Below are 24,068 nucleotides of genomic sequence, written 5' to 3'. Positions count from 1 at the left end.
TGAGCTGGCCCTGGAATAAAATAAAAATAGGTTCCAAATAGAATAGCAATAAATAATGATCCCGAGGTAGCAAAGTGTATTTTGGAGGCCTTTGGTTTCCATATTAAGTAATTAAAACTTATGGCCAATAAATAAGTTGTGAAAGTTTCTCATTTTGTTTGTTTTTAAAGGTAAACTGTTAATACTGGGGCAATGGAAAGAGTGATGACAGCAGGTCAGGAGACCCATGAGCAAACCAATGCAATCATCTGGGTGCGCAATGTCCTAAACAGGGTGCCATAAAGAGAAAGAGTAGGCTTCAAATATTTAGGGTTAGAATTCAAAAATGTGTCTGAAGTTTTATGCTTTCGTAGACATGACATTGCTACATTAAATGAGTTTGGGACATACCGGAGGTCAGGACGGAAGATGAATATTACCGTGTTGTGAGTCTCTGGGACAGACGAGTAGTCCGTCCAAGAAGACTGTTGGAAAGATAACACAGCTCAGGGGATAGCGTCCGGAAGTGATGGCTGCTACTGGAAATTCCCAGAAAGGACAGGCGCAGGGAGAGGAGGCCTCATGGTGGGTTAAGAGGCAGGCAAGGAAAGAACAAAGGCATCCAACCCCGCGCTGAGTCGCCTTGCTGACCGCCAGCATGCTCCGGCTTCCTTCTTAGGGACACGGAAACAGCCCGGCAAGCGTTAGCAGCCCCTCGAGGTGCGCCCGGGAGCCCCCACGCCAGCAGCTCCGCCCACGCGTCCGGGTCACGTGGTGCTGGGCGCGTGCGCGGGAAACGCGCGAGGCCGGCGGAGGGCGGCTGCGCCTGCGCACCAGCCGGCTGGCCGTTAGTCGCGACAGGCCCCGCGGAGGATGGAGGGATGGAGCCGCCCAGAGAGACGGCCAAGGTTGCCAACGCGGCTGTTAACCACGGCGGGCGGGTCCATTCCCTTTACGTGGCCCCCATACTGCAGCGGGGCCCCCACACCAACCTGGAAACCGTGCACTCCCGAGCGTCGTTTTCCTCGGCCCGTAACTCCCCAGAGCATGGCAAGAGCGCGGCCCTGCCCAAGGACCAGGCCAAGGAGGGCGCGGCACACCGGCTGCTGAACGTGAGCGGCCCGGCGGGCGCGGCGCCGGGGGGACCGGGGTCCACGCGTGCGCCTGGGACCAGGGAGACTTGCCCTAGGTGCCTGAGGGGTTCACTTGTGGGACCTCGACGCTGTTTCACTTGTCAGAGCCTCGCTTTATTAGCTGTGGGAGGAAGATGGTTACTACCGACCTTGCTTAGAGGGTTGTCTGAGGAGCTGAAGGAGATGCGGGCATAAAGTGCTGAACACAGTGCAAGGCACAGAGTGAGGAGTGCTGTCATCGTCATCGTCACTGGGATTTCCTTCATGAGGTTAAAGGGCTAAACTCCGGGAACTTTGGTTCCCTTGTTTTCAGTTCCTGGGGTTCTTAGAGATGAACTTGTGGGAGCAAATCTGCATCACGTCTGCAAAGTGAATTTTGGCCTCGAGTTCTTAATTAGAGAGGTGTATTCCTATTTAAAATGTGTGAAACTCCTGGGTTTCCCGTTTAGTGGTATCACCGGAAGATGGAGGAAGTGGAAAAGGGTGATCAAATTGAAACTCACTTTTTCAAAGTTGTTAGGGGATTATTAGGAAATTGTACATTCTCTATTGGTCTTAAGTTATTAAAAAATAGTACAGATAAAAGTATCTGTCAAGGGGGCCGGCCAGGTGGCACAGCGGTTAAGTGCACATGTTCAGCTTCTCTGTGGCCCGGGGTTCCCAGTTTCAGATCCCGGGTGTGGACATGGCACCCCTTGACAAGCCATGCTGTGGTAGGCGTCCCACATAGAAAGTAGAGGAAGATGGGCACGGATGTTAGCTCAGGGCCAGTCTTCCTCAGCAGAAAAAGGAGTAAGCGGCAGGTGTTAGCTCAGGGCTAATCTTCCTCAAAAGAAAAAAAAAAGTATCAGGAAACAAATGGTACACAAAAAGATGATGTCCTTCTCTCTAAAATTAAGGAGTTGACTGACTTGATCTCTAAAGTAACATCTTAATTCTAAAAATTTAGAATACTCTTCACTCATTGTTATGATAAATTAAGAGCATATTACGACTTAGCTATAGGATGATACTAGGAAAAATTGCAAAGGTTGTGTAAGAGAGATGTGCTTGGAAATCTAGGCCATAGAAGGTTTTTGTTGTATGTCCTTTTAAGGAATTTGGACTTTATTCTGGAGAATGGTGATTTGCAATATTTTTTTGAGGATCTCTTTTTCTCCTGAAAAAAAGGAAATCTCCCCACATAAGAGTAGCTGGCTCTTGACTGTCTACTGACTGGGAAAATCTATAATGACAAAAAGCTACCCTGCGGCAGTGTTTTTAATGGAGTCTGCTTACAGATACAACAGCATCTACAAACACTCAAAAAAGAGCGGTGCACGTATATGCAAGGTCTCTTGTTTACTCAAGTTTGGTTTCCCAAATTATTTGACCATAGGATATTTTACTATTTTGACAAAACAACCAAAAGAGCTTAGGAAATGAAATGGGCACTTGAATTTGGTTATGACCTCACAAATGGAGTCTTCTGACACAGATCCAGATGAATGAGTTTATGTAGGATAGATGTTTATTATACGGTAAACTTAGAGTAATGTGATAACTATATGTTATTAAAATTAGCATAGCAGCTACTCTAAGATACATAATGTAGACCATTGAACATGGAATGGATGACTTCTCTTCAATTTAGTAAAGGCCGCCTACGCGTCGGTACACAGATGACACATTACATATTTGGGCAACAGGTAGTCTTTTCTATGACTTCTTGGCATTTTTTGTGTATGGCACATGATTTCTTGAAAGCAGATCATCATAGGATAATAAGAAGAGCTATGTAATTAGGTTTAGCATTTTCTATACAAAATACATAGCTTTTTTTAAAAGTTGGAAGCAAATCTCTCTCTCAGGTGTGTTTCACATCTCTCAGAATGCATTTTGGAAAACAGTAGTTTGCAGATAATGCTTGGAACACATTTGATTTCAAGGATGTTCAGAGTTGAGAATCGCTACTACAGGGTGGTGGGAAAAGCTGGTGGTTTTCAAGCAGAGGGATGACATGGATCAGATGTGCTTTGTTGAAAAAATGGTTTTGACTATCAGGATTTAAGGAGAGATTAAAGAAGTAGTAGAGAGTGAGGAGGATGAAGTGCGGTTCTGTGGGGATGGAAGAGGACAGGCTCCAGAGCACAGGTGGAGGTATCCTCCTTGGATAGGAAGAAGGGCATCTCTTCCTCCAGACCCGTGTTCAAATTACCCCTGGATCACTGGTATCCACATCTTCTGGAGTGCTTGTTAAAATCTGGATTCCTGGGCCTCCACCTTACACCTGCTGACTCAGAGGGTGGGGCCCCCGGAATATGCTCAAATTTTAAACTGTCTCAGGTGATTCGTAGACTCATGTTTGAGAATTGCTGTAGACAGAGGAAAAGGATGGCGTTGGTGTGGGGATGGTCGAGTGAGGATGTAGGCTGGAGAAGGAAGCAAGTGCAGCCGGAAGAGTTTGATGAACTGGGTGAAAGAAAGGGGGGATGAGCGTCTGGAGATCTCAGTGAGATTTAGAAAAAGGTTTATTGAATGTGAGCTACTAAGAGAATTGGAAGGGTTAGCTAGAGATAGTGCTCAGATGGAGGAATACCGTAGTTTATGACTTTAGTAAAAGTGTGGCTCATCTCCCCGGCACCTTCACGTCCGTTCTTTGAGCCTCCCTCATTCCTTTCAGCAGCCCACCGCAGTGCTACATCTTGGGCCTTGTCTTCACTCTGAGACTGCACCTCCCCAATCCTGAAATCTCTATGCTACTTCCTGACCTTTTGTTACTTTACTTTAATTACATCTGTTCTTTGAAATATATGCCAAGCTTTGTGCTAGACACTGAGGATACAACCTTGAACAAGACAAGCAAAGCACCTTCCCTGGGGAAGCCAGCGTTCAGATTGGAGAGACAGTCCCAGATGGTGCTGTTCTGAGGAGATGAGAGAGCGCTGGGATAGAGGACGATGGTGCTGGAGGGACAGGTACGACTCGGATGGGGTCTGAGAAGCCTCTCTGAGGAGGTGGCTTTTAAGTGAGAACCTGAAAATGAGAAGAGGCTAGCCATTTGAAGAGTCAGGGGAGGATAGAGGGCATAAGAGGCAATAAACAAGAGTGAGGTTTCTGCAGAGGGATAATTTGAAAGCTTCACGGAACACGGAGTGAGAGGAAGAGTGGCATGAAATGAGGCCATGAATTATCTTTTTGTTTGTTTAAAGTCCCTTTTAAAATCTTTGTGTGTATGAATTGCTCATTCAAGTCATTTTCCTATCAGTGTTTTGTACTTTTCCCCTTCAGTTTTTCAAAAATTCTGTATTTATTAAGGGTATTAGATCTGCATCTGTGATATGTCTCGCAAATATTTTCTCAAAATTCAGTAGCTGTCTTTTGACTGTTTATGATGCTTTTTGCTATGCAAAAGGTTCTTAATTTTATGAGGTCAAGTTTATCAGTCTTATTGCATCTGAATTTTGCGTCTTAGTTAAAAACTGTTTATGTGCATCCAGGTATATGAGTGTATAAAGGAATTTACCTATGTTGCCTTCTAGTATTCATATGTCATTTTTACATTTAAATCCTGATTTATTTGGACTGTATGTTGTGAGGTATGGATTTAATTTTTTCTTTTTCCAAATACTTGTTCCAACACCATTTATTTAAAAAAAAAAAAAAAAGATCTTTGCCCTAGTGACTTGAGATGTTGCCTTTTTACTAAGTTACCATATGTATTTGATTTTTTCCCCTGGACTTTCTATTCTATTCCACTGGTCTGTTTATCGAGTTATATATCAGGACCATATTATTTTATTTTAAAGACTTATAGTAAATTTTAATGTCATGTAGGGCTGGTCCTTCCCTTGTAGCTTTTCGTTTCCAGTGATTTCTTGAATATTCTCCCCTTTTTTCCTTTTTGGTGAGGAAGATTGGCCCTGAGCTAACATCTGTTGCCAATCATCCTCTTTTTGCTTGAGGAAAATCTTCCTCTACTTTGTATGTGGGACGCCGCCACAGTGTGGCTTGATGAGTGGTGTGTAGGTCTGCGCCTGGGATCTGAACCTGCGAACCCTGGGCCGCCAAAGCAGTGTGTGCGAACTTAACCACTACGAGACCTGGCTGGCCCCTATTCCTGCTTTTTGAAAACACATTACTGTTAACTTGTTTATCTCAGAGAAGCTTGTTTGTTTTTTTTAAATAAGGATTGCATTAAATTGATAAAATAGGTAGAAGTGACATCATGATGTTGATTGACCTGTCTTGTCCAAGAACAAGAGATATCTTTCCCTTTATTCAAGTCCACTTTTATGTCTTTCAGAAGTATTTTAAAATTTTCCTCTTAGGAGTTTTGTATACTTCTTGTTAAGATTATTCCTGAAGTGAGGCTTTTCCTACTCAATATCCTTTAGTTATTATTTACCTATATTAAGGCTATTGATTTATATATGTTAATTTCATATCCTGCTTCCTTATTGAATTTTTTAAACATCTGAGTTAGTGTTATTATTAATTCTCTAGCATTTAGATATACTATCAGTTCATCTTCAGATAGAGGTAGTTTTACCACTTTTTTCCTCCAATTTTCTTGCCTTTATTGACTTCTCTTATCTAATTGCTTTGGCTAATAGCACCAGTGATATGTTGAGTAGTGGTGGAGGTAGTAAGCAACTGGGCCGTGTTCTTAATCTTAGTAAAACTGCCTCTCTGTTTCCCCACCAAATGAATACTGGCTTCAAAACTGGCTTAATTCATATTTTCTTGAGAATTTTAACCAGGAAAGGGTGTTGAATTTTGTCAGAGGCCATTTAAACAGGTATGGAGATAATCATATAATTTTTCTCCTTAGATCTGTTGATATGGTATATTATATTAATGAATTCCCTCATGTTGAACCTACTTGCATTCCTGGAATTGATCCCACCTGATTATTGCATGTTATTTTCTTTTTTAAAAATTAATTTTATTGGGATTGTAATGGTTTATAACATTGTGTAATTTCAGGTATGTTATTGTTTATCATTTCCTGAATACACTGCATCAAGCTCACTCCCAGTAGTCTACTTTTCATCCATCACCATACATATATGTGACTTTATCCCTTTTGCCCACCCCCCAATCCCCTTCTCCTCTGGTAATCACTATTCTGTTCTCTGTATCCATGTATTTGTTATTTTCCACATGTGAGTGAAATAATGTAGTTTTTGTCTTTCTCTGGCTTATTTTGCATATCATCATACCCTCAAGGTCCATCCATGTTCTTGCAAATGGGACAATTTTGTATTTTTTTTTGTGGCTGAGTGGTATTCCATTGTGTATATACACCACATCTTCTTTATCCATTCATCTATGGATGGGAACTTGGGTTGCTTCCACATCTTGGCTATTATGAATAATGTTGCAGTGAACATAGGGGTGCATAAATCTCTTTGGATCGTTGATTTCAAGTTCTTTAGATAAATACCCACTAGTGAGATAGCTGGATCGTATGGTATTTCTATTTTTAATTTTTTGAGAAACTCCAAACTGTTCTCCATAGTGGCTGCACCAGTTTGCGTTCCCGCCAGCAGTGTATGAATGTTCCCTTTTCTCCACATCCTCTCCAACATTTGTTGTTTTGTGTCTTGGTGATTACAGCCATTCTAACGGATGTAAGGTGATATCTCACTGTAGTTTTGATTTGCATTTCCCTAATAATTAGTGATGTTGAGCATCATTTCATGTGTCTTTTGGCCCTTTGGATATCTTCCTTGGAAAAATGTCTTTCATATTCTCTTCCTATTTTTTGATTGGGTTGTTTATTGCATATTATTTTCTTAAGGTAGCACAGATTCTGTTTATTATTTCATTTAGTATTTTTGTATCAATATTTATAAGTGATATTAATGTATAATTTTCTTTTTTCTTTTTTTTTTTAAAGATTTTATTTTTCCTTTTTCTCCCCAATGCCCCCTGGTACATAGTTGTGTATTTTTAGTTGTGGGTCCTCCTAGTTGTGCTATGTGGGATGCTGCCTCAGTGTGGCCTGATGAGTGGTGCCGTATCCACGCCCAGGATTTGAACTGGCGAAACCCTGGGCCGCCAGAAGTGGAGTGTGCGAACTTAACCACTCAGCCATGGTGCCGGCCCCTCTATAATTTTCTTTATGGGTTTAAATATTGATGCTCTACTTGCTTCATAAAAAAAATAAGAAAGCTTTCTTTAATATTCAATACTCTGGGGCAATTTATGGTGCCCAGGGATCGCTGGTCTTTGACGGTTTGGTAGAATTTCCTGTGAAATCACCTGGACCTGGCACTTTTCTGTGGTGGTAGTTCCTTGCTAACTTTCTCTATTTCTTTTATGAAAATTAGTATGTTTAAGCTCTTTACCACTAACAGGGTCAGTTTTGTTCATTTTATTTGGTTAGGAAGTTATACATTTTATTTAGGTTTTAAAATATATTTGCAGGTCTGCAAAGTAGCCTTGTCTGATTTTTAAAAATCTTCTCTGTTTCAGGGGTTATTTCCACCTTGTAATTTCTTATTTGTGTTTTATCCCCTGTCTTGATTAAGTAAACTAGTGGTTTGTATATTTTGTTGGCTCTATATAGATCAGTTTGGGAATTGATATCTTAACAGTATTGAATCTTTCCATCCATGAACATAAAATGTTTTTGATTCCTTTAGCTCTTATTTAATTTCACTCAGAAATTTTTTGTAGTTTTCAGTGTACAAGTCTTACATTTTTTCTGTTAAATTTATTCCTAAGTATTGTATTATTTTGGTGCTATTTCAGATATAGTTGTTTTCTTAATTTCATTTCAATGGTTAATTGTACCATATAGAAATAAAATTGATTTTTATATTTTGTTCTTGTATCTTGATACCTTGCTGAACTCGTTCATTAGTTCTACTAGTTTCCTTTTTCTTTCTTTTTTTTGTGGATTCCTTAGGAGTTTATGTATACAGGATTGTGTTGCCTGCAAATAAAGACAATTTTATTTCTTCCTTTCAAATGTGGATACTTTTCATTTCTTTTTCCTCTCTGATTGTGCTGGATCAACCCTATAGTACAGTACTGGTTAAAAGTAGTGAGTGGACACTGCCTGTCAGTCCTGTGGAGAGCATTTGACAGAGCATGTTGTTGAGCAAGTTCCCTTCTATTTCTCGTTTGTTCAGAGTTTTTATTTATTTATTTATTTTTAAAGATTGGCACCTGAGCTAAGAGCTGTTACCAATCTTTTTTTTTTTCTTTTTCTCCCCAAATCTCCCTAGTACATAGTTGTATATTCTAGTTGTGAGTGCCTCTGGTTGTGCTATGTGGGATGCCGCCTCAGCATGGCCTGATGAGCGGTGCCATGTCCGTGCCCAGGATCTGTACCTGCGAAACCCTGGGCGGCTGAAGCAGAGCGCACAAACAACCACTTGGCCATGGAGCCGGCCCACAGCGTTTTTATTAAGAATGCATTTTGGATTTTGTAAAATACATTTTCTGCATTTGTTGAAATTATCATGTGATTTTTGTTCTTTATTGAACGTGTTTATTAACATGGTTTATTACGTTAACTGATTATTAGATTGAAAATCCCACTTTGTCATGGTATATGGTCTTTTTATATGTTGCTGGATTTTGTTTACTAATATTTTGTGAAGGACTTTTGCCTCTGTGTTCATGAGGGGTATTGACCTGTTGTTTTCGCATCTTGAGATGTCTGTCTGGCTTTGGTATTAACATGATAGTGACCTCATAGGATAACTTGAGAAGTGTTCCTTCCTCTTCCCTTTTTCTTTTCCTGGAAGAATTTGTGAAGCGTTGTTATAATTTCTTCTTTAAGTGTTTGATAGAATTCATCAGTGATGCAATCTGGGCCTGGGTTTTTCTTTGTAGAAAGAATTTTAATTGCTAATTCAATTTCTTTTCTTGTTATAGGTAACAAGTTTTCAGATATTCTTTCTTCTCAAGTCAGTTTTTGTAATTTGTGTCTTTCTAGGAATTTTTCTGTTTCATCTAAATTGTCTAATTTGTTAGCATAAAATGGTTTATGGTTGTAGTAGTTACCTCATATGGCAATAAACTGCAGACGAATGAAGTTTAGGATTTTGAGATGGGGAGATTATCCTGGATTCTCTGAGTGGCCCCTAAATGTAATCACCAATGTCCTTATAAAAGAGAAAGAGGGACATTTGGAACACTCAGAAAAGAAGGCCATATGGTCACAAATGCAGAGATTGGAGTGATGTGGCACAAGCCAAGGCATGCTGGCAGTCTCCAGAGGCTGGAAGACACAAGAACGGCTTCTCCCTCCGGCCTCTAGAGGGAGTGTTGCCCTGCTGGCTGCTCCATGTTGGTGCAGTGGCACTGATTGCAGACCGCTGGCCTTGGGAACTGGAAAGAACACATGTGTGTAAGCCACCAAGTTTATGGTGATTTGTTACAGCAGCCACAGGGATTAATGTAATAGTATTCCCTTATAATCCTTTTAATTGTCACAGGTTTGTAGTGGTGTCCTGTTTCATTCTTGTTTTTGGTAATTTGTGACCTCTCTCTTTTTTTCTTCATCAGTCTAGCTAAAGGTTTGTCAGTTTTGGTGATCTTTCCAGAGAACCTATCTTTAGTTTCATTGATTTTTTTTCTATTTTTTAAATCTCAATGATTTCCGTTCTAGTCTTTGTTTCCTTCCTCCTGCTTACTTTGGGTTTTGCTTGCTCTTATTTTTAAAAGTATGATGGTGTTTAATGCTATCAATTTTCTTCTAAACAGTGCTTTAACTGTACCCTATAAATTTTTTTTTCCCCCGAGGGAGATCGGCCCTTAGCTAACACCTGTTGCCAATCTTCCTCTTTTTGCTTGAGGAAGATTCTCCCTGAGCTCACATCTGTGCCAGTCTTCCTCTGTTTTGTATGAGGGTCTCTGCCACAGCATGGCTGATGAGTAGGTCCGCATGTGGGAACTGAACCTGCGAACCCGGGCTGCCAACACAGAGCACGTGAACTTAACCACTAGGCAATGGGGCCACCCCCTGCACCCTATAAATTTTATGTTGTGTTTTCATTTTCATTCAGCTCATAATATTTTCTGATTTCCGTTGTTTTTCTTCTTTGACCCGTGGCTTGTTTAGAGGTGTTTTTTTGTTTTTGTTTTTTAAGATTGGCACCTGAGCTAACAACTGTTGCCAATCTTCTTTTCTTTTCTTGCTTTTTGTCCCCAAATCCTCCCAGTACATAGTTGTATATTTTAGTTGTGGGTCCTTCTAGTTGTGGCATGTGGGATGCTGCCTCAAAGTGGCCTGATGAGCGGTACCATGTCTGAGCCCAGGGTCCGAACTGGCGAAACCCCAGGCCACTGAAGTGGAGTATGCGAACTTAACCACTCGGTCACGGGGCCAGCCCCTAGAGATGTGTTTTTAATTTCCGAGATTTGTGTATTTCTCAAGTTCCCTTGTGTTCTTTATTTATAATTTGTACTGTGGGAGTAGGAGAACATCTTTGTATGATTTCAGTTCTGTAAAATTTACTGAGACTGGTTTCATGGTCTAGCATATCCTGCAGAATATCCTGTGTGCTTTTAAAAATATGTATTTTGGGGTGTTTTTTGTTCAATATTTTGTCTATTTGTGAGATTCATCCATGTTGTTGTGTGTAGGTGTAGTTACTCATTTTCCTTGCTCTATAGTATTCCATTGTACGAATATATCACATTATCTATATCTGTTCTTTTGTTGATGGATATTGGGTTGTTTCTAGTTTTCAGCTATGGTAAATAATACAGCTGTGAACATTCTTGTGCATGTCTTTTGATATACGTGTGCATACATTCTCTTGGGGATATATCTAGGAATGGAATTTCTGGGTCATAATTATGTATATGCTCAACTTCAGTACTTAATGCCAAACAGTTTTTCAAAGAGGATATACCAGTTTGTATTCCCACTGGTGGTGTGTTGGAGTTCTAGTTACTCCACGTCCTTGCCTCTTCATATTGTCAGTCTCTTTATTTTTAGCCATCCGAGGGATGCGTAGTGTATCCCTTTGTGGGTGTTAACTCTCATTTCCCGATGACTAATGAGAATGAATTCCCTTCCAAATGTTTGTTAGCCATCATATAAACTCTTTGGTGAAGTGCCTGTTCAAGTCTGTCTCCTTTCCATTTTTCTGTTGGATTATCTGCCCTGCTTATTAATTTGTATAAGCTTGCATAGAAATCCTAGTTATAGGCCCTCTGCCGGTTATATTAGACATGTTGCAAATTTCTTCTTCCAGTCAGTGGCATATGTTTTCACTTTCTTAATGGTGTCTTTTTATAAGCAGAAGGTATTACATTTAATGTGGTTTAATGTATCAAACTTTTTCTTTATAGCTATTGCTCTTTGTCTTCTGTTTTAGGAATCTTCTCCCCAGCGTCATGGAAATAGTCTCCTATATTACCTTCTAATTGGTTTTCCTTTCATGTTGAGATCTACAGTTGACTTGTAACAGATTTCTTTGTGTGTGATGTGAGTACAAGCTAGATTTTCTTTTCTTTTTTTTCTCTCCTCTTTCTTCCTTTTGTACTTTCATTCTTTTTTTGTGTGTGGAGATTTCTACTTGACCCAGCTGAGAGGATTTCTTCCCCACTATTCCTCAGTGCCAACTTTGTCACAGATGACATGTGCATAAATGTGTGGGTCTGTTTGTAGACTCTCTAATCATTTTCTTTGGTGCATTTATACTCCCTGTGCGAATGCCTTTAGACATTAAGGAATAATGTCTTTATTTCTTCAGTTTTTAAGTACTTCATTCTGTTTTTCTTCTTTAAGATTGTCTTGGCTATTCTTGGCCTTTCCATTTTCATATTAATTTTTTGAAAAGCTTATCAATTTCCGTGGGAGAACTTGTTGAGATTTTGATTTTGATTGCATTAAATCTATAGCTCAATTTGAGGAGCTGAACTGTATATTTTTTATATAATATATAATATGCTTATGTATTATATAAATGTAACATGATGCAATAATATAATATATAAATATAATATTTATATATGATATATAATATAATTAATATAATATAAATATTTACATATATTTATATATATGATATAATAATATTTATATTTAAGTACATATAAATATATATTCCTAAGTATAATTAAAATACTTACATAAAAATAATAATATAATGTAAACTGTGTCTTGATTCCTTATGCTTTTGCACTTATTTATTCTGTCTAGGCTCCTCTCCCTCTAGTTCTTTTTTTGTTTTTGTTTGTTTGTTTGTTTGAGGAAGATTAGCCCTGAGCTAACATCTGCTGCCAATCCTCCTCTTTTCACTGAGGAAGACTGGCCCTGAGCTAACATCCATGCCCATCTTCCTCTACTTTATATGTGGGACGCCTACCACAGCATGGCTTGACAAGCGGTGTCATGTCTGTACCCAGGAACCAAACCGGCGAACCCCAGGCCACCGAAGCGGAATGTGCACACTTAACCGCTGTGCCACCAGGCCAGCCTCTCCCTCTAGTTCTTTATTTTTTACTTCTTCAAACCCACTTGAAGTATCATCGCCTCCTTCCCTAACACTGTTTCTCCCTGTGTTTCTGAGATAGTTCTTAAGCATCCTGAGTGGGGCCTGGTCCTGGAATCTTAGCCCCTGCTTCTCTTTTGCTCCAGGGTTATGACCATGAGTATTTGTGAAAAAGTGGACAGTCAAATGAGGAACTATGTATCAGCTTTATCCAACCCTTTCTGATAATGAGTCTAAATTGAAAACTATTATGGAACTCCTACCTCCACCTCAGATTGAAGGTGGCAGGCTATCAAATGGAGAGGGTATGCTACCTTCAGGCTAAGCAGACTGTGCCCATGTGGGCATATGCATGCAACTGGCAGCTTGAAGCCTCCAGGAAGGCAGAGTTAGGAAAGCAAAACATAATCGCAGGCAGCTACATGTGACTTTATAGCAGTAGTCTCCAAATTTTTTTGATTGCATAATCTTATCAGTAAAAAACATATGAGCATCTATCACCAATGTTTATATATTTATTTATACATTACATAAATGCACTGCAATTTACTTTATAAATTCTACAATATACAAAATTAAAAATGATAAGTAACCAGTATTTCTAAAGATGATTTTTAATTGTTTTACTTATTAGTGGTACAAAATTCAATAAGCATCACTATTTTTGAAAAGCACAATTTAATACTTTGTGATGTAGTGGTTTGAAGGTCTGGTTAAGAAATATGTATTTAGAAATATTTGCTAGTTTACATAGTAGTGACAGCCATTTATCATCACAGAAGAGATTAGCAAATTTGGAACATTTGTCTTTTTGTGAAACCCAAGTGCATGATGTATCTTTATTTTTGCTAACTTTTTAAAATGCTTTGCCATGAATTTTTTTTTTTTTTTTGTGAGGAAGATTGACCCTGAGCTAACATCTGTTGCCAATCTCTCATTTTTTTGCTTGAGGAAGATTGTCCCTGAGCTATCATCTGTGCCAATCCTCCTCTATTTTATGTGGGATGCCGCCACAGCATGGCTTGATGAATGGTGCTAGGTCCGTGCCCGAGATCTGAACTTGCGAACCCTGGGCCACCGAAGCTGGAGCACGTGAACTTAACCACTACACCACTGGGCTGGTCCCTTTGCCATGACATTTTTTATGCTCAGTCCTCATCTATTTTCTAAGCAGACTAAATATTCTACCACCTAGGGTAATGTAATTTGGTCAGTCCACTTAGCTGGCAAATGAAATACCCTGAAAGCCTGCAGGCACTGATACAAGCCCTTTGAGTGTGAAACTCACACTTTCCTCAGAACATTTGTCTGAGGGTGCAAAAGAGTCACTGTTCCTGAGCTTGGGAGGGAAAAGGATGATTAAAAAAAATCCTTTTGAGACTTAATAATTCCATGTACCTGTAGCTTGCACAATGAATGGCAAGGTCTGAGCAGCCGAAGAAGTTATTCTTTTTCCCCTGTGGAAGATCTGGGTTGGGCTCTCTAGTATCTAGTATAGAGAAAGAGGAAACACAAAATTCTCTCTTCTGAGCAGTTGTTTTTCTTACAGTGCAACCATAATTGTTTTCTCATCTGTCCGTCTTCAACACTAGACTGAGCTTGCTGAGGGAGGAACACTTTGAGCTGGGATCGGCCCAGCCAGGTGCATACTTGTGCCAGCATATGAGTAAATGTTAATGTTGTCAGGATGGGGAGGTTTCCATTAGTGCTGGGAAGTAGGGATGGCCTAGGAAAAGCTTAGGTATGTGGGCTAGTGGGTCTTCAGAGAAAACTGTGGGATGGAGGAGAGTGGGTCAAAAAAGTCATCAGGGAAGATGTACAGAACCATATGAGTGAATGTACAGGCTTTTTAATAGAAGTGCCATGAGGGATGTCTCTTCCAGGCCACAAGTGACAAAGATGAAAGGCATAGTGCAATTAACTGAGATCAAAGTTCTCTGCAGGTGAGGAGAAATTCTAGATGGTGTCAGAAGGCTTTATGAGACTAGTCTTTAGAACTTTTGTTCAAGGTTCTAGAATAATTTTGGCAAAGAGTTGTTCTGCTCATGTTGCTGCCATTGAAGAGAGCTCTGCTCAGATGAGGAAGGAAAAGTAAAAAGGTAGTAAAAGGAAGAGGGGGCAGTATTTTTACCAGGTTGTTAAGGATAACTTAAGCATCAGTATTCTAAAGGAGTTTTTTCCCCATTATTTTGTATTTATTGAAATGCACATTCAAAGTAGACTTCCATAATGAGGTTATCAAAACATTGGAAAGCATGAGCTTGCACATTAAATATGCATATAATGTACCAAAGTTTGATATTTTTGTGACATTACAGTAATTGTGACTCAGTCACCTTAAGCTACATTAAATCATGTATATAAAACAAATTAAACCATTCAGATGCAATGATAACAAAATGACCCAAGATACATAAAACAAATTTTTTCATTACAACTGAAGTATTTGTTATATACTTTAAAACAAAATTTTCAACATAACTAAAGATTTATTATATACTTTAAGAATTGAACAAGTAATTCTTGAAAGGCACATAGCAATGAAGATTCCTGGGAAGTTAATTCTTATAAATAAGACCATGTCAATTCAAGTTCAGAAAAGGTTGTGGATAAATATAATTCTCCTTTCAGGCTGGATTTTTAATAGGCAGTTTTCCCCTATTTCCCGCACCTCTTCCCTCCAGTCCCCTCCTCTCCTTTTCTCTTTACTTTACTATTAAAATCTGTATTACAGCATCTTGGGGACCGGTCCAGTGGCATAGTCGTTAAGTTCACACGCTCTGCTTCGGTAGCCTGGGGTTCGCGGGTTCAGATCCTGGGCACAGACCTACCCACCACTCATCAGGCCACTCTGTGGCAGCATCCCACATACAAAATAGAGGAAGATTGGCCCAGTTGTTAGCTCAGGGACAATCTTCCTCACACACACACACACACAAAAAGTCTTGTAATTTTTAAAGACTAGCCATTGTGTATAGTGACCAGAGCCCTTAAAACAAAGTTAAATACTAACCCACAAGTATCAGTCAGTGAAGTTACTCTGGAGGAAAGCACACAGCTAAAAACCAAAAGCCATCTGTTCATGGCTCCATTCTAGTGTACCTGCTGTTCCAAAGGGTTAAATTCCACTTCCTTTGGTGGCTGATAACTGAAGGATCACTGCCGTGTGTGGGATACGGTACCTCGTCCACATCAGGGTAAGTCTGCGACCTGGTCATGGTGGTCGCTTTTAGTTAGCAAGGAAGGCTTGTCGTTCATGCTACTACGCACCTCTCTCCTCTCTCATGATTTCCTTGGTTATTTTATATTTAATTGTGTACATTTTGTTTCTCTGCTAAATTATTGATAAACTTATTGGGGGTATGGATGAGTTTTCTAGTCATATTAATATCCCACTGCCTAGAATAATACCTTAATCTTACTAGATACTCATAAAATATTATCTTAATTTATTTACATTGTAGATGCTGAGAAAAACGCTTAAAGGGTCTGAAAGTAAAGAAGTGGAAGTAACACCTGAGGCACCGACAACTTTAGTGCCGTTTGGGGATGTGGTATGTATGACTAATCCTCAGTAAACCTGTGCAGATTTCTCCTTATTTCATACGAAGACTGGTCAGTGTTTGTTATTTGGTAATCAATAAGTTCGTGTAGAAAATGGTCCTCTCTGATAACATATTCATGAATGTTTCATTTTTATGAATCATAAAAGCATTCTAATAATCACCAAAATTATGGGAAACATCTTGACTCACACATACAAAATGTTTTCTATACTAGGGATTCCCAAGCTCTAGTTACATCAGAATCACTTGGCATACTTTGTAAAGACATTGATTCTTGGGCCCCGCCTAAGATCTGCTAACTGAGAATCTGAGAATGGGACCCGGAATCAGTATTTGTATTGAGCTCTTCAGGCGATAGTGTTTATTTTCACATTAAGGAACCTTTGAGCCATAGTGTGAAAATTGACCCCGTACCTCTCGCTCATCCAAAAAGTAAGAAAGCCCAGAAACAAAAGCAAACACACTCATCAGTCACACACCTACACACAAACACACAGGTAGGACCTCATATCTGGGCTGAGAACCAGAAAAACCTGTTTCTTTTGGGTGCTAAGGAGTGTAGGATATGAGGATCTGTGTACATTTAGAACTGTCAAATATCATGGTATTCTTTTACAGTTCTTGTTTTCTGAACACTATTAGAATAGTTAGGGGGTATAAAATAAGAGTTTCTTTTGTCCTTCTCTAGCTCCTATCATATACTAATACATTTTCTTGATTAAAAAATATACGATGAATTTAACATCACCTTTTTGGGGGAAAAAGTAAGAGTATATTAACGTATACATTTTTGTTTTTACAAAGTGACTGTGGTGTGTGTTTATCTGTGTAATTGTATAACCCTTTCTTTCCTAAATCACGAAGTTGGAGGATAAGCCTCCACTCTCTGAATCTAACCTTAGAAAATGTTCTTGAGATCAGTTGCTGTAAGCTCCTCTGCATGCCATTATGTTGACGTACCAATTTCTGTAATCCATGCTCTTGAATGTGACTTCTACATTTCTTTAGAACTTAGTTTTTGAAGAATATTTTGATTTTACCTATACTTCCTAATTTCATAGTCTGTATTTTCCTTATTTGAATTACATATTGCTAGACATTGAAAAACTTCTCTTAAATGTCCGCTGGAGTGTTTGGCAGAGAGACGTTTGGCATTTGATTGATAGCTCCTCCCAACGCGTGCTTCCATCCCATCACTTTCCCTTTGAAAGCTCTGTGATTTGTTCTGAGGTGTTTGGCAAGTTGTGTCCGTATGTAGGCAGTGATGAAGAGCTGCATCACAACCTGCTCCTCCTGTTTCGTGTAGTCGCATCGCATTGTCAGAATGAATGTGAAGAAGCTGTGTCTTAAAATTGGGTGCATCAAGTGCTTTTGTGAATAGCTTTCTGGTTGCTTTTCTGTTTTTAAAGCATGTTTGAGAGTGTTTGGGGGGGGTGAGGTGTTGATGTGGTTATTGCTTTGGGCCACAGATGGGTCTTAGAATCTGTGGCCACATTTGTTCTACCTGGCTTGTGAATGGTCGTCATTATATTTTTGAGTGTTAAATCTTTTTCTATACTTAAATAGAAATTTATTCTCTTTTCTTTGTTATGTGGATCTATTATGTAAAGTATAAGTAGCTATTGAAATAGAAGGGAAGTTAGGGTAGTTGCCCATGGCTTCATGTTGAGATACTTGGCAGGCAGGCAGTGATTTACGACAGTGTGTAGAATTATGCAGTACAGAATTGTAGGCGTGCTTCCCTGTTTTACCCTCCTCACGTACAACCAAGGATTCATGGAATCACCTCTGGCAATGTTGATTATGTAATGTGCCTTACTCCCCTTTGAATTTGAAAACGTAGAACCTTTCCTTTAACACAACATTTCATACCTATGTTTCTTTAGGAAGTAGACCACGATATTTTCTTTAGGATTTTATCAGTTAGATACAGTAATCTTTTAATTAAATATTGAATGCTAACCTATTTTTCTGTACTGTTCTAAAACCAAATCTTTAAATTTACTTACATTTAAAAATACTATTGGGCCATTTATTTTGTTTCACAATGTTTAAAGTAATATTGCTTTTGTTTTTACTGGGATTTTAAGACCAAACAAGGCTAAATATATTTGGCTAATACTGCATACTAATATTCAAATGTTCTGTATTCATTTTGTATTCAGTTTTATGGTTAAATATAAGATACAATTTTCTTTAACATTTAGAAACACTTTGTACAAAAGAGAATGAATATTTCACAGCCCTTGGCATATTGTAGTCGATGGATGATTGTTGACTGAAGAAGGTAGTTTTAGGATACTGGATAAGAAGGCTTATCTGAAGCAAGGCATATTTCTTATTATATGCAAGGTGCTATATTTTATCAGTTCTTGTTTAATATAAAATAAAAATGATTCAAAGAGTGATGGTTGGATTTAAGTTAATAATGAATACTTCTTTTGCTTTGTGTTCTTGTTCATGTTAAGTTTACTTTGAACAAACCCTGCCTATTTTTCTTCTGTAGTTCTGCTTTGTGGTGTTTTCCATTAACTAGATCTTTCTAATGAGCAACTGTTTTTAATGAGGAAAACTAACCAACGAAACTTTTTTTTTTATTTTTTTAATTTATTTTTTTTATTAAAGATTTTATTTTTTCCTTTTTCTCCCCAAAGCCCCCTGGTACATAGTTGTGTATTCTTCGTTGTGGGTTCTTCTAGTTGTGGCATGTGGGACGCTGCCTCAGCGTGGTCTGATGAGCAGTGCCATGTCCGCGCCCAGGATTCGAACTAACGAAACACTGGGCCGCCTGCAGCAGAGCACGCGAACTTAACCACTCAGCCACGGGGCCAGCCCCCGAAACTTTTTTTTTTAAATGTAGTTTGGTGTAGAGTAAAATGGAAGAAAATTAACTTTTAAAAATTCGATTCACTATGTTTTTATTTTGATTGTTATAGGTTGGCTGCCTGGCTATTCATGTAAAGAACTGCAGACAGTTTACAACTAAGAGTATCCTTTGTTTTGATTTAAGAACCATGCTATGGTCATATATCACTGTTTCAATTATATAGTGCCGTCAATTGTCTGTGCATTCATTAGGTGATGCTTATGCTTATAATTTCAATATAATTCAGTATAATTTCAATATAATAATAACAATATAATTTCAATTATATTGTTGCCATCATTGTCTGTGCATTCATTAGGTGGTGCTTATGCTTGACATTGTCACAGACTGCAGTTTGGAAGGGCTGGAATATCTAAAATGGCTCCTTTAGGTGTCTGATGCTTTAGTGAGCTTGCATTTGGCTGGGTGCTGAAATGGTGGGAACTTTCTCTCTTTCCATGTAGTCCCACGGTCTTGTCTTTCATCATTTTTTTCCTGCATTAATTTTGATTTTTTAAAAAATATATATATTAAAATATTATTTATCTCGATTACTGAAGTTTTTGGTGTCTCCTTAAATTTTGCACCCTGGCACGTGCCTTTCTCTCTCATCCTAGTCCAGCCCTGGTCACGTCCACGGCATGTTCATGTCGTCACAGGGCCAGGCAGATTCAAGAGCAGAGAAAGTAAACTCCGCTTTCTGATGAGAGTGACACACAATTTTCAGCCATCTGTAATCCACCTCAATCACCATATAAGTTAAAGGAAAAATACATATCTTCTTGGATGAAAGTACTAATTTATTGCTGAGTAATAACTGTGCTTCTCTTAAACATTGTTGAAAGGATTTATCTATCTTGGCACCTTTAATTAAGCTGAATGCTTATTATTAGATTTAATAAGCATAAAACCAGTCTTATTATGAAGACTTGGCATTTCTTTTTTATATAAAATTAATTATTGAAGAGAATTCTGTATAAAGAGATTTTTGAAGATAATTAGTTAAATCATAAAAACAAAATTGTTTTAATGCATGGAGTACTATGAAAGATAAAAATACAGACCCGTTGAGTAGTATAAGTGAAGAATATAGTGAGGTGAATTAGAGAGTAGAACACTGCTTTAAGTTTTGTTTTCTTAAAATTAAAAATAAATTACTCTCGAGTGACATATTTTTTACATTTTTGAATTTCTAGATAATTATGCTTAAAAAATTTCAACTATATATTGCAAATGTTTAGTCACCTTGGAAAATAATATATAGAAAAATTTGCAAAGGAATGATAGTGGAAATGTGAGGATAAAAATATGAGACATGATCTAAGGAAGAATTTATCTTCTTTTCCTACTTATATTGTACCTACCATTGGTGGGCAAAATACTATTTTAAAAGACTTTATTGTTTGGTGTGCCCTACACTTACCTTCTTTATTTATTTGATTATTCTTAGCTTTTGGCCTGAATTATTTAATGAATTAATTTTATGATGAGTTATTGTTCAATTATAACAAAATTTGCTTCCTAAATATCTGTTATTTTCAGTTGATTTACAACATTACAATAATTTGTTCGTCCGCATCTCTATAAACAATGTTGTGAAATCTACAAAAATGTGTAGCTTTCTACCCCAAAACAATGAAAAGAACACTATAATTAAGTTTAACGAAGTGAAGTATTTTTCTGTACAGGTAAAGTTCTCTTCTGTGTATAGAATGCATTTTTATAGTTTTGAATAGTCTATACTAATTATACCTTTTTTATAGAGGATAGGAAAGAAACAAAAGCAATGCCTTTTTATTTGATATTTTACATTATTTCTATATTATGGGCAATATTAGTATTTTTTTAATAAACAGCATGTGCTGTAAAGTGCATGATCTTGGTGGTCTTCTTCCCTGACATCTTACTGTCTGTGGTTCTGAGTGTTCATCACACATGCATTTTCCTTTATCTTTCTCTTGCCCTCCTGCCTACCCTCTTCCATGTTGTCTTAGTCACTTTGGGCTGCTATAACAAATTACCATAGACTGGTGGCTTAAACAACAGACATTTATTTCTCACTTTTCTGGAGGGTGAGGACTTCAAGATCAAGGTGCTTGCAGAGCTGGTGTCTGGTGAGAGTCTACTTCCTGGTTTGTGGATAGCCATCTTCTCAGTATATAGTGACACGGCAGAGAGCAAAGAGAGATCATCTTTCTTGTGTCTCTTCTTATAACCTAATTACCTCCCAAACACTTCACCTACAAATACCATCACATTGAGGATTTAGGCTTCAACATATGAATTTGAGGGGAGACAAATGCTCAGTCCGTAGCGCACTCTTTTTCATCTCCCCCTCCTTTCCTCTCTCCTTTCTTCTTATATAGACTCTCATTATTTTTGCATGGAGTAACTTACTTAGTCTTTATAAGAACCCCCAAAATATATATACTCTTATTATCATCCTTATCTTCCAGATGAAGAAACAGATGCTGTAAGGTTTAAAGAACTTTCTTAAGGTCATAGAATTACTAAGTGGTGGAACTGGGAATATCGGCAGGCTAGCTTCAGACTACATTTCATCAAACTGCCTCTCACACTAGAGCTTGCTGTGCTAAGAGTTTGCTTCTGTTTACAGTTAAGCTTCTTAGAATCTTAAATGTATCTCGGAGTTTTCTTTAAAATGAGCAACACTATTTCATATAGCTGTAGGATTCAGTGATTAGTCCAGGTGGTTTCTAGTAGTTTATTACAGTGCTTGAATTTCAGTGAAATCCTAAAACATTTCCTTTATGCTCCATTTTTTTTTTTTACAAACTTCATTTTGCTTACGTGTTGAATATTGAAGATTGTTCTTTAAGCATAGGGTTGTTTTTTTTTTTTTTTTTGAGGAAGTTTAGCCCTGAGCTAACTACTGCCAGTCCTCCTCTTTTTGCTGAGGAAGACTGGCCCTGAGCTCACATCCGTGCCCATCTTCCTCTCCTTTATACGTGGGACGCCTACCACAGCATGGCGTGCCAAGTGGTGCCATGTCTGCACCCGGGGTCCAAACCGGCGAATCCCAGGCTGCTGAGAAGCAGAACGTGCGAACTTAAGCACTGCCCCGCTGGGCCGGCCCCTAAGCACAAGTTTAAAAAAAAAAAAAGGCACGGTTTTGCTAAAGGCAGTCCATTACTATTTCTGTTACTCTGCAAATAGTTTTCTCAAGTTTCATTGCTAGGTTTTCAAGAATTTTGTGGATATCTGTCCATTTAAATATAATTTGAAATTAATGCTGGAAAATAATATAAATTAATAAGGTACTTATTTTCATTTGCATAATCAAAATCTTTTTGCAATATTTATTTTAATAGAAATTATTAGTTTTAGCACATTAAGAGGAAGGTTTTAATGGAACTCTAATGGAAAATTAGAGAATGACTTAGTAATAATTACATAAAAAATTGTACCTCCAGGAAAATTAAAAAGTGATATAGGAAAGGAAAGATAATCATTGTAACTATACTGTTGAACTCTGAGAAATAGTTACATATACATAATGTAAACACTAAGTATTGGTCTAACAAAAATGTATGATATATACCATATTGGAAGAATGAGGGGAAGAGAAGTGTGAAAATTTTGCGGCGAGAGTGTTGAGAGCTAATATTTTTCTTTCACAATAAGCAGTCAATAGATATTATTGAAAACTAAAAAATCAATAATAATATAAACATGTTACTTAGAAACATGATTTCATGGCAAAAAACAGAGAGATCCCTGAAAAAGGTTGAAAGGTGGCTTCTGAGGAGTGGAAATTAGGAGGTGGGTATTATAGAGGTATGACTGAGTGATGACGTGGAGAAGCTAATGCCATTGAAAGGAGAATTTATTACTCGTATTTCCTGAGAAAAAGGGACACACGACACCACACAGGGCATCTGGGGAAGTACCAGCATGGTCACGAGGCAGAAGACAGAAGTGAAGAAAGAGCCGAGGCCAGATCCTTTCCTTGGGTTTCCTGGAAAAGCAGTGCAGGGCAGAGCTGCCAGTTGAGAACTGGCTAGTCTGAATAATCCTGTAGGCTTTGGGCTGTAGGGCTAGACTGTGGTTGCCTGGTGCCTGGCCCTGGGTTGATTTAGGGCAGGAAAATATTGACTCCATATGAAAGTTAGATAAAGGGGTGGTTAGGGCTATAGATTTGGGATTGGTTAGTTTGCATATGAAGGATGTGCTTCCATCCACCCAAGCCCTTTTCTATCTCTAAGAATTGGCTCAGCTGGGGAGAGGAAGTCTCTCTCTGGCCAGCAAGCTTTTTTTTTTTTTTTTTTTAAAGATTTTATTTTTCTCCCCAAAGCCCCCCGGTACATAGTTGTGTATTCTTCGTTGTGGGTCCTTCTAGTTGTGGCATGTGGGACGCTGCCTCAGCGTGGTCTGACGAGCAGTGCCATGTCCGCGCCCAGGATTCGAACTGACGAAACACTGGGCCGCCTGCAGCGGAGCGCGCAAACTTAACCACTCAGCCACGGGGCCAGCCCCTGGCCAGCAAGCTTTTTAAGATGTCAAAACATCATAAAATACAGGAAAAAGGTTAATACAGGTGGGAGAAAAAAAGTTGTTTCTTTGTTTTAACCATTGTAGAACTGTTTGACTTTTAAACTACATATTATGTAACTAAGATAAAATACAATTATACTGTGTATACTTTAAGACTTTAGTTTGCTGAAACTTACAAGATAAGTCTAGGTTAAAAATAAAACAAAAACATACAAACCAAAAAATAAAAAGGAATAGTAAGTGGATTTAATCTAGTTTAATTGTCCTGGAAAGCTGTTGAGTAAGTGATGTTAAAACCCATATTGAAAAATGAATAGTAGTGGATTTCTGGTCTAGCCATGCTGGAATAGCTGGTATTGGATTTACTCTTCTGGTCTAAACAACTATAAAACTGAATAATGTATATGAAGGAACTATTTTCTGGTATTTTACAATGGAGATTGGAGTGCTGTAGTCCTTAAGGGAAGCACAAGAGGTGAGCTCTACACTTAGAACAGCTTTCTGTCTGGCAGTGAATCTGGCATAGGGAAGTAGAACCTAAGCAAGGAATGGCAGTCTTGCT

General features: G+C 38.4%; 1 protein-coding gene across 1 annotated transcript in view; it reads left to right on the top strand.

Annotated features, from left to right (window-relative positions):
• The first annotated feature begins 853 nt into the window (after positions 1 to 853).
• C2CD6 (C2 calcium dependent domain containing 6) overlaps positions 854 to 24,068 on the top strand; it is a 160,932-nt gene continuing 137,717 nt past the window's right edge. Inside the window, 4 exon segments of the mRNA XM_046659433.1 lie at positions 854 to 1,091; positions 16,024 to 16,113; positions 19,062 to 19,113; positions 20,534 to 20,679. Coding sequence (XP_046515389.1) covers positions 861 to 1,091; positions 16,024 to 16,113; positions 19,062 to 19,113; positions 20,534 to 20,679 — 519 coding nt within the window. The 5' untranslated portion in view covers positions 854 to 860.

Source organism: Equus quagga, chromosome 4 (genome assembly GCF_021613505.1).
Source record: "Equus quagga isolate Etosha38 chromosome 4, UCLA_HA_Equagga_1.0, whole genome shotgun sequence".
Classification (NCBI taxonomy): domain Eukaryota; kingdom Metazoa; phylum Chordata; class Mammalia; order Perissodactyla; family Equidae; genus Equus; species Equus quagga.
This window is presented reverse-complemented; position numbering and strand designations above follow the sequence as displayed.